Source organism: Pygocentrus nattereri, chromosome 22, assembly GCF_015220715.1.
Source record: "Pygocentrus nattereri isolate fPygNat1 chromosome 22, fPygNat1.pri, whole genome shotgun sequence".
Taxonomy (NCBI): Eukaryota; Metazoa; Chordata; class Actinopteri; order Characiformes; family Serrasalmidae; genus Pygocentrus; species Pygocentrus nattereri.
The window spans coordinates 34342838-34353858 of NC_051232.1; the positions used below are offsets into that span (position 1 = coordinate 34342838).

The window sequence follows — 11021 nt, forward strand, 5'->3', positions numbered from 1 at the left end:
AGAAAATGTGTAAAAGGTGTTCGACGATTAGTGAGAGAACAGGCTTGAGTTCACACCGGCAACGTTAAGAACTCACTGATGGCATCGAAACCTAAAAATAGTTTTATTCTTATTAGCAAACTGGTTCAATATTCTGGCAGGAAAGTGGGAGACATCCCCCAAAGGCAAGAGCTTCCGTCTAGAAAGCCACTCTCGATTATTATTGACTATACTGTTAAAAAATTGAACAGCAAAAATCTAACATTACATTACAAATAACCAACACAAAGTAAATAACAAATTAACCCCGAAGGAGGGAATTCCACCACAGCTACACAGCTAAGATGTATACAGAGCGGTTCTCTGTTCTAGATAAACTGACCGAGTCAGAGCCGCTCACAGTGATGGTGATAGGAACCAGACGTCCCTCTAAAAGCTCCTACAGAAAGTTCCTACATGAACTGGTTCTGAATTCACTGCCTGATGACTGAGACGCTGTTTTATGAGAGTTTAGAGAACTTCAACTCCATTCATGGTGGAGGGAGACATGCAGGGCGCTGTGCGGCAAAATAGTCCCCAAAGAAAACTCATTATTCCAGATTTTCCACTGTTTTCCACCATCAACATTCCATATAAGCTCAGAAGACTCGTGTAGGTTCTCTGGTGGTTCTGGATGGTTAATAAAGTGTCTATCTGTGTTGTAGTCTGTAATAATCTGAATTATGCAAACTTTTGAAAAATGAAGGTGGGATGCAGCTTTAATGGTAAACCACGTGTTGGGAAAGCCATTCTGATTAAGCTTAGTCCTAGACTACATCATCTATTTAATGGAGACTCTCCATTCAGAATGGTGTGTAGTACAGGACTAGGCTTAATCCCAGTGCTTAATCCCAGTGCTTTAACACAGTACAGACCGGTTTTCAGCCAGCAAGCTCATGTGAGGTCTGAATGTTCCTGCTACCCCTTTTACTGATAAACACAAGTGACTTGATATCGGTCAAGTCAGCTTTAAGTGGTCCACACCTTGAGTGCACACGGTGTACAGCAGTGATACAGAGGAAAACCAACACAGGGGAACCTCTTAGAAAGCAGATAGAGTGATAAGCAGGGGTGTGAGGAGGAACTCGAGGAACCTTGTCTGACCGTTCAGGCTGAGTGAGTCACCTTTCAAACAAACGCGTCAGGGTCACCTGAGGTGGCAGGTCTTGATTTTTGAACTACACTGGGCAGGTTCTTACGTCTTCATACAGTGTATAGCATCACTGCCCTATAAAAACAAACAAAAAGGATGTCCGTGTGTGTCTATTCTTCTACCTGGTTTGAGCACATCGTTTGTCTTTATGAGTAACGGGCCAACAGAAACGCTCCAAAATGACCAGGAATAAAGCTTTATATCTCATTTTCCATGCTATCCTGCGAAGTTAGCGTTTTGGAGACTTTTAATGGACGGAGCTGATGTATGAACAAAGCTTTAAAACATTTTTGGTGCAAAATATGCGCAACACAGCAAAGGTGCCGAATCAACGCGGCACAAAATGAGGACCTAAAACGAGGATTAGACTAAAGGCGCTCGGGATACGATCCACGGAAAACCAGGAGAAATGATTCCATTTTCTTTCTGTGACTGAGTTAGAACTTAAGTCTTTAGATGGTTTGTGACTAAAATTACCGTTCGCTCTCAAAAGCACACACACTCGCGCGCACACACACACACACACTCGCGCGCGCACACACACTCTCGCGCACACACACAGTCTCTTCACTCTCACACGACGTGCTGTCGAACTGCATTACTCTGCTGAAGCGGTTAGCGGCGAGAGCGACAGTGGCCTCCGGTTTTGGTCAGTGAAGCTGTCTGGACGCCACTGAGCGGGCGGAGCAGCTCACTCCAGCTTGACCTCTCCCTTCAGCTTCCTCTTCACTCGAGAGTATGGGCTCAGCTCGTCGTCCATAATGAAGTCATACAGAACCTTCACCCACGACGTGTAGCAGGGCAGGTCGTCGTAGTACTCGGGCGCTATTTTCTTCACCTGTTTGAGAAGAGAAAAGAGGTCAGGGGTCAACTAAAGTCCTTTACAAATGAGATCCAAATTACAAAAGATGCAGGAGGCTAGAGATTAAAACGTGATGTCGTGTCATCGGTATCGATGAGCTTTTCTGAACACATGACGGACCTCCTGGCCAATCACGAACGCCAGTCGCTCCCAGAGGATCAGCTTCATCTTCACCAGCATCTCGGGCGCCATCATGAAGGTCCAATGCTTGACAGCTGGGCTCCTCACCCAGAACGTGTTCGAGTTCACCGTAAAAAGGGAGCGGTCACTTCTTTGGTTCATGTCCTTGGATTCTTTAAGCTCTGCTTTCAGATTTTTGTCTGTTCTTTGACGCTGCGGCCTCGTCTGACCGTTTCGTTCGAAACTTCTTCGAACGCGGAGCGGCTGCGATGAGTCTCCTCCAATTTTTTGGTACAGAAACCGCAGCCCAAACGTTTGAGCCTCAGCAGGGAGAAATGACGACTGTCGAGCTGTACTGACATAAAAGTCGCACGAATTACGATCTGGCTGTCCAGACGGAGTCGCGTCGCTGCAGATCGGATACGGCTCAGACTTCAGTGCCACATATGAAAGCGAATGTGTTCACCCTGATGGACAGACACACATCTGAAGAACAAGACCAGATCTGGGCCACTTCACCTGCTGTGCAAACGCAGCCTAAGCCAGTTTGGAGAAACTGGGCCCTGACGGGATATCTTGCTGTTGAGCCTCAGTAGCTCCAGATGGACTTACTTCCTGTGATGCTTGGTTCTGACAGGTTCTGCTCCTGTTGTCCTTCAACCTCGTCACTTCCGGTTTTGTTTCTAGTGGTTAGTGGGCAGTAAAGTACAGCCAACACTGGCAGAGTTTAAGAGGGGAGGCTCACTGAAGCTTTTCTGTTCATTCACTCCCTTTCCTCCTAAGACCAAGTGGCTCCTCTGTGGTCACTGCCACTTTTGACATGAATTAAAGCTCCAAAGTCCAGCACGTTACTCTAGTGGGCATCAAGGGTAAAACCAGATGTCACGGTATCATTAAGATGGTTTCGGTATACATCACAGCTTAGTGTATTTATGTATACCTTTTTACACGTAAAACCTTCTGGGATGCTTTAACTGCAGTGCAGGTGGGCCTCCAGAGTTAGGTTCAGGGTCAAAACACCCTCTCTAACTTTTCCCAAATGATTGACAGCGTTCCATTATGCAAAAGGTGCTGACGAAGGGTCATGGGTCCAAGTCTTCTTCATATGTTCTGACATTTACTCATTGGCACTCAAGTGAACAAACATCTGAAGATCTACGCTGGTTACTAATTACACAGATCAACTAGACCTGCACTACGTAACAGCAGCTGATGCACCAAGTTAAATGGGACAAGTTTTTTTATTACCAGCTTAATAGTTTTATTACAGTCAACAATTATAACTGATAATAATTATATGGAATCTATAGTCAGGAAAAAAGGTAATGTGTTCACAGTGGTGGTGATGGGAACCAGGGGTCGCTGTGACTACAACACAGACATCTTATTTACTATCCAGAACCACCAGAGAACCGACACATTTTCCTTTGGGGTCATTTTGCCTTTCGAGACCCTGCATGTACCCCTCCGCCACGAATGGATCAAAATAAATGGATTAAAATGTATTTTAGAGGTGGACGTCTGGTTCCTCTCACCACCACTGTGAACCATTCTGAAGTTTCTCTAGAACAGGCCGTTTCACACCAAACCAAAAAATCCGTGGAATTCTTTGATTGTCCATCACATCACAGTGTCTTGACTCCTCCTTTTTATTGTTCTGCTTAAAACCATCAGGTTAAAAAAAGGTAGAAATATGGATTTTCTCACTGTGGAAAACTCCTAAGGTGCACAGATGGACCTGAAGACCACCGTTGTACATTTGAGGGTAAATAACGTTGCTTGAACCTTGGACGAATACAAAATGTACCTATACAGAAACCTCTTATTTGGGACAGCGTATCCGTCTCACTCAACTTTAGACTTGCTCAAATGGACAGGACCATAATCCGTTTACCTGCCGTGGTGGCTTGAGTAAGAGCGCGTGCCAAATATGTAAATGGAAATGTATATAATAATCACCAAGTCTGATTGAGCTATATCAAGGCTATATAACTAAGGCTATTGGTACCAGTATTAACAAAAAAAATTAATTGTAAGTAAATAATAATTATTACTATTAAGCTCCAAATAACACAGTAAAACCTGCAAATTCCCCCAAATAAAAGTGCATCTTACCAGAGGCAGCCTTCTTCCAGGGATGCTGGGGAAGTCATGGTGTTCGTTGTGGTAGCCCACGTTGAAAGTGAGCAGGTTAAGAGATCCGTAGTAAGAATAGGTCTCGTGACCCTTCAGGAACATGTAATGCTCAGCAATGAAGTGTCCAGAGATGGGGTGAAGCCCCATTCCCAGCATCGAGCCAGCCAGCATGTAGACCACGGGCTTGATCCCCCAAAGCCAGTAGAGGAAGGCATTGAACGTGAACTGAACGGCCACGTTGGCCAGCTCCAACTGGCTGATGGGCTTCGGGTTGATGCAGAGAGGCCGTATGGCGTAGAAGAGCGGCTGCAGGATAATCCAAAAGAACTTGCGGAGGCGGGTGCAGAAGAACCAGCCTTCAAAGTCGGTGGGGATGTCCACGTCCACGCCGTCGCCGCCCAAGTATCGGTGGTGGTCGAGGTGGTAGCGTTTGAAGGAGGCAGAGTACGGCAGGCCGATGGGCAGGTTGGCGAACATGGCGAACCAGCGGTTCCACCTGGCGCGGTTGTTGCCGAACGCGGTGTTGTGGGAAATCTCGTGAATGGCCAGCGTCATGGAGTGGTTTATGCAGCTCCCGAACACGTACGTCCAAAACAACACCCACTTCCATTCCAAGTCCTTAACGAGGTAGAAGGCGAGGAACTGAACTCCAACCATCATACAGACGATCCATTTCAGCCTGGGGTCAGGACCCATCAAAGACTTGATCTCGGGATATTTCACTAGCAGGAGAGACACAAAATGACGTTAATGGCATACGTTCAGCACGCGTGGGTACTGGACGGGAGAAACTTCAATTCTGAGAACAATTATACTAGTACGCTAGATCCAGAACAGCCCATGAGAAGAGACTGATGCGTATACATCACCCTTCCAGGGTGGGCGCTGTGATATTTCACTGCTATCCCGGTCATTACTGTCATGACGATGTACAGTATGGATTTCTGAGTATAGAGGGTGTTTCAGAAGGACTCATCTGATTTCAAAGCACTGAATTTTTACAGCCGTGAGGCGTCGAGGAACCAATCACGATCCAACTGAAAGAGGAGGTCTTGGAGCGTCTGACTGGCTCCCTCAGTCTGAGACCCCGGAGCAGAAAGCGTTCTGCGTTCTCTGCGTCATTAAGAGCAGATCCGTCAGAACTGTGCAGCGGGATTTTCTTTGTCCATCATAAAAGCACTGACCAAATGAATGTTACTAAAAATCGAGAAGTCCTGTTCTTCTGGTTTAATGCACTGCAGTGTCTGACTGCAGTTCTTAAGGTATCGTGATAAATACCAAAAATGAAAAGTACTGTAACGTGCTTCCATTGTTTCCATATCCTACCTCGTTCTGTCGGCCGTCTGTGTCTGCGGGGTTTAGGTTGACGCCAGAACGAGCTCCGAGCGCTCATCTCATTAAACCAATAAGAGAGGGGAAGAATGGAGAAGCTATTCCGGGTGTTGGCCATTCCCAGCTTCCTCTACACACTGTAAGCTTTTCTATTTGGAGCACAGAGCTGGCTTTTGAAGGGACATGGACAAAGACAAGCCTTCATAATGGCTCTAGCCATGTAGGCTATGTAGAATACGGCGCTGATCCGCGAGCCACAGTCACGCTGTTTTTAACACAGCCAAAGAAGCATTTGTGGGTTTTACTGAAAACGATCTCAAACAGCAAAATTCCTGAGGTGTGGGGAGTGCGTTACACTCACGGACTCTTCACTGATCTCAGTTAGGGGCGGCAATACGGTTATATTTTATGGTTATCATGACAAATTATGATTGGGGAATTCCAATCATTAGGTTTGCACATTAAAACCCTCTAATAACTATAAAGAGAAGGACGCGACCAGAGCACGTCAATCGGACAGCGCGGACATCAGCTCGTACAGGTTTCATTACCAAGTGAGCTAATTAGGCCTGGGTAATTGGATTCAGTTCAGCGCAGTTGATTAAAGTCATGACAGCTGTAGCTTTATTATCTCATATCGCAGGAAAACCTGATCATCTTTGTCTTTTTTCAGTTTTTGACTGATGAATGACTTGAAAAACGCCTGTTGCTCTTTACATTGTGTGTAAATTTCATGATGGATGGACGAACAGAAACGCCCAGAGTGACTTGGAAAGACGTCCGGTTCCACTGACTTGCACTGAAAGAAAAAGGCTTTTTCCTCCTCCTGTAAAGTCACCGGGTCAAAGGTTTTCTTCCCACAATGCTGATATTTTTATATTTTCTCTGTTCCAACAAAAACAATATTGTGACGCACACCGTGTTTCGTGAAAATGTCTCGAGGGTTCGTGATAATATTTCGCCCACTCCTGACTTCAGTACCCAGTTTCGTCCTCAGTAGCGCCCTACGAAGCAAACGGCGATCCGTTTCAGTGTTATTACCATTATATACTCTGATTTAAAGAAAAACTGAAACGTAGACAGAAATTAAGTCATGAGGAGACCAAACTAGACGTGCAGGTGGTAGCAAATCACGCCGTGGCACGCAAGCACTGCATTCGCTTTCTGCTCCGCCGCCTGCCAGTCAAACACCCCGCCAGTCAAACACCTCGCATTAACTGTGGCCACGATGAGCAACTTCCTGAGAACGTGTTGCCTCATATGGGGCAAGTCTTCACTCAAGACTCGGCCGAGGCAGAAGGGCGAACCTCCGTGTCGGCGCACACAAATCGCTGAAGTGCTATTTGCATTTTCCTTCTTTCTTGCAACACACCTTTATTTTGGAGCGTCTTCTCTGCCAGTCCTCCTTGGCGCTGCTGGACTGCCAGCTCACTCAGTTTATCTGGGCCTTTCCTGTCACATGACGCACCGCTTGAAATGAATACCATCTTCGTACGACTCACCTGGCACGAAGGCCTTCCAGGGCCGAGTACTGCTACTGACACGCCCAGCGCCAGAACACGGGTCCCCCTATCGGGTGCACTCAAAAGATTCCAGCCCAGGATTCACTGCTAAATTAATAAATGCAATTCAGTTTGTCTTTTCCTGTTTACTGTCTGCAAAGATCAACATTCAAGCTTCAAGGAGGGTTCCCTAGTAAAGGCAGTGCTTCTGTTTAGATGTCAAGCTTGTAACAGCAGAAGAACCCTTTTTGGCGCTATACAGAACCATTATCAGAAACTCTATGTAGAACCGTATAAAACACATCCCCCATCAGCCTGAAGAACCATTTCCTCGTGAAGCTTCCATGATTAAATGTTTCTTCAGATTGATTTGAGAATGTGTTGCATGTGGTTCTATGTGCTGGTAGCACCACAGAAAGGTTCTGCTCGTTACGTCAAGCTTGTGCCCTTTTTGGTGCCATGTAGAACCCTTTAATATACAAGCTTATAGAAACAGAACTTTAAGGGCTGTTTGGTAACGAAATGGTTCTATATAGAAGCATGAACACTCTGAGAACCCTCTGAAGGATTAGAAGGTTCTCGGCATGGTGAATAGTTCTTCGGACTGGGGGTGTTCTGCTGTTGCTAGGATGTTAAGCTTGTACCAGAGCCATTATCAAAAAGGTTCTATATGGAACCATGTACCCATTCTCCATTGATCTGACAGCAGTTTCACAAGGCAAAGGTCCTTTTCATTTTACAAAGGGTTCTTTGAGGACTCGTGGTTCTATGTGGAACCGTTTTCTTTCCCGAAAACCCCTGAAGAACCGCCTTTTTTAACGTGTAGGAGTGGAGAGCTGGACCCGGTGAAGCATTCAGCGTGTAGCGTTTATCCCACATGTCAAAAGCTCTGCCCTCGGGCTGGGAGTTCAACTTTGGCCCAAACGAGCAGATCTTTAAGCGGCATGTGACCGTCACGCTGGACTTCAGCCGTGGCCGAATGGATTTAACGCTTCCACTGGAAGAATTCAGTCACTTTCGGCCTCATGACTTCCCGAGTACCTGGTCTTTACACACGTCACACGCTACATCTCGCTTTGCAAACAGTTAATCTGCAAAGTAAATACAGGCACAATACCAGCAGGTCATAAAGAGATTATCTCCTGCTGTTCGCCGCCTCGTATCAGCTGCAGACTCTCAGGTGTCGCTGCCGCCAAGCATTACTATGGCAGTAACCATTATTATTATTATTATTATTATTATTATTATAATAACTAGATAAGTGCCAAGGATAGTTGTGCAGCGGATACTATGGAACAAGGACACAAGGAATGAGGGATGAAAAAACTACATACAGAAGAGTGTGGGTCAGTAACGCGGCGGATTGATCTTGTGGACCTGCGCTGAAGGAGTGCATGTACTTTGGTGGCGAAAATGAATGGGACTCAATGGAAGGAACGAGGGACGGAAAAACGACAAATGGACGCGGGCGGTTATGAACAACAGTGAATTCCTGCTTGCGGGCCTGTCCTGAGGTAGTGTATGCGAAATTATGTCGTTCAGGCAAGCAGAGATAATAATAATAATAATAATAATAATAATAAATATTATTCCCCTCCAAAAAACACACGTTTGCGCGATTAAAGCCGATTTCTCTTTAATGAAATGGTTAAGACGTAAACAGAGCGGTTCTCTGTTCTAGATAAACGTACCGAGTCAGAGCTGCTCACAGTGGTGGTGATGGGAACCAGACGTCCCCCTCTAAAAGCTCCTACAGAAAGTTCCTACATGAACTGGTTCTGAATTCACTGCCTGATGACTGAGACGCTGTTTTATGAGAGTTTAGAGAACTTCAACTCCATTCATGGTGGAGGGAGACATGCAGGGCGCTGTGCGGCAAAATAGTCCCCAAAGAAAACTCATTATTCCAGATTTTCCACTGTTTTCCATCATCGACATTCCATATAAGCTCAGAAGACTCGTGTAGGTTCTCTGGAGGTTCTGGATGGTAAATAAAGTGTCTATATCTGTGTTGTAGTCATGGCGACGCCTGGTTCCCATCACCACCACTGTAAAGACGTCTGAACCGCTTCAGACCGAACCCTCTGAATGACTCTGGATCTCTCTGATTACGTCTTAAACACCCAGTTATGCAGAAATTCTGGGGAAATGGGCGGAATTCCCCTTAAAGATAAAGATGTCAGGAATTCGTCCTGGTCTGTTTAACTATTCAGCCGCGACTTGTAGCGAAGCTTTCCCAGCCGGCGCGGCCTTAAATCGGTTCATATCGGGTATAAATGTAGTTTATCGAGCCGTTTCACGCGAAACAGCTGCTAGCGTCAGTGTGGCTAAGCTAACTGGGTGTGGGGGGCTTAGCTTGGGTGGGTGTTAGCTTAGCTTAGCTGCCCTGACATAACGGTACGCTGTGCGCTGCGGGGTTAGCTTGAGTGCTAAGCTAACTCACCCGCTGCTAACAGATAAACGCGGATAAACGCGGTGTGGCCGGCGGCGGCTGTGGAAGAACGAGTCCATATGTCGGGCGCTTCAGCTTTAGGGCGCTTCTTGTCCAGGATGTAACTTCAGGGCACGTTAACGGTTGCGCCATTTAAGGTGGAGCGGCTAACGAGGTCAGCGATGAGGAAACTCAGCCATGTCGTTATGTTCCGAAAGTTTCCGCCTAATGTCCGCGGGATAATTCGTGTCTTCTTCAAAACACACGAGGCTGAATTCGGCTCCCTCTCGCTTGGATTTTTCCGTTCCACCTTAAACGGTCATGCGTCCCCAGACAATGTCTAGTATCAGCTGCATAGCGAAGCTCATGTTTTCAGATACAGGAGGCAGAAGTTGGCTTATCTGTTCGCCAACTTCCCGGCCCACCTTAAACAGTGCAGCAGTTAACTCAGTGCCTGAGGCGCATTTAAGGTGGAACGGGAGATTTCGAATGAAAAACTTCAGTTTCGGACACGGGCTTTCAGCCCTGGCGCACGAGAACCGGGACAAACATAGCAGAAGAACTACGCGCTGATTAGCCGCGGGGGTTTCACTGCAAGCCACTCACCCAGAATCTCCTTCCTCCGGTCCGCATGCGGCTGGTCTGTGTAAACCCACTCGAAATCCTCCCGAGGGACTCGGTTCCCCATCTCTCCCGAACCTGCTGCTCTGCTTGACTGTCTCTGTGGAAGGCGAGCGCGTCCTGTTCAGGCGGAGAGATTCCAGTTGTCCGGTCCGCTCCGTCCGCTCCTCACTCGGGACACAGCTAACTGAGCTCGGCCGCTCGGCAAGGCGCGGCGCTCAAGAAGGGGAGGCACGCTGGAAATGGGAGGGGCATAACTCCCAAACGGGCGGGTCTGCTCGCTAAACGGGAGGGGCGTAACTCAAAACGATTGGATCTTAGCTTCGAGTAGGCGGGGCGTGACTCCCAAACGGGCGGGTCTGCTCGCTAAACGGGAGGGGCGTAACTCAAAACGACTGGATCTTAGCTTCGAGTGGGAGGGGCGTAACTCCACGATAGTGGGTCTTGGCTTTGAGTGGGTTTTAATGATGTTTATGTACTGAGGCAAACTTAGGAAAATACAGCAGAGAAATTAAATTGAAAAAACTCATTTACAGTTAGACTCATTTACAATTAGACTGATTTACAGTCAGAGTCATTTACAGTCAGACTGATTTACAGTCAGAGTCATTTACAGTCAGACTGATTTACAGTCAGACTGATTTACAATTAGACTGATTTACAGTCAGAGTCATTTACAGTCAGACTGATTTACAGTCAGACTCATTTACAATTAGACTGATTTACAGTCAGAGTCATTTACAGTCAGACTGATTTACAGTTAGACTCATTTACAGTCAGACTGATTTACAGTCAGACTGATTTACAGTCAGTCATTTACAGTCAGACTGATTTACAGTTAGACTC

General features: G+C 46.6%; 1 protein-coding gene across 1 annotated transcript; it reads right to left on the reverse strand.

Annotated features, from left to right (window-relative positions):
* Positions 1-722: 722 nt before the first annotated feature.
* Positions 723-10396, reverse strand: degs1 (delta(4)-desaturase, sphingolipid 1). Its single transcript, XM_017684071.2, has 3 exons — positions 10161-10396; positions 4269-5011; positions 723-2009 (listed from the first exon to the last, which is right to left on the reverse strand). Exons 1-3 carry the CDS (start codon positions 10240-10242, stop codon positions 1863-1865), a joined length of 972 nt encoding a protein of 323 aa, XP_017539560.1. The 5' UTR covers positions 10243-10396; the 3' UTR covers positions 723-1862.
* Positions 10397-11021: the final 625 nt, after the last annotated feature.

Excerpts from the sequence above, each read along its gene's own strand:
- degs1 (XM_017684071.2), bottom strand. The coding sequence starts at position 10,242 with ATGGGGAACCGAGTCCCTCGGGAGGATTTCGAGTGGGTTTACACAGAC. Across the intron at positions 5,012-10,160 it reads CCGGAGGAAGGAGATTCTGG|TGAAATATCCCGAGATCAAG; the intron begins GTGAGTGGCTTG and ends CTCTCCTGCTAG. Across the intron at positions 2,010-4,268 it reads CTGGAAGAAGGCTGCCTCTG|GTGAAGAAAATAGCGCCCGA; the intron begins GTAAGATGCACT and ends CTTCTCAAACAG.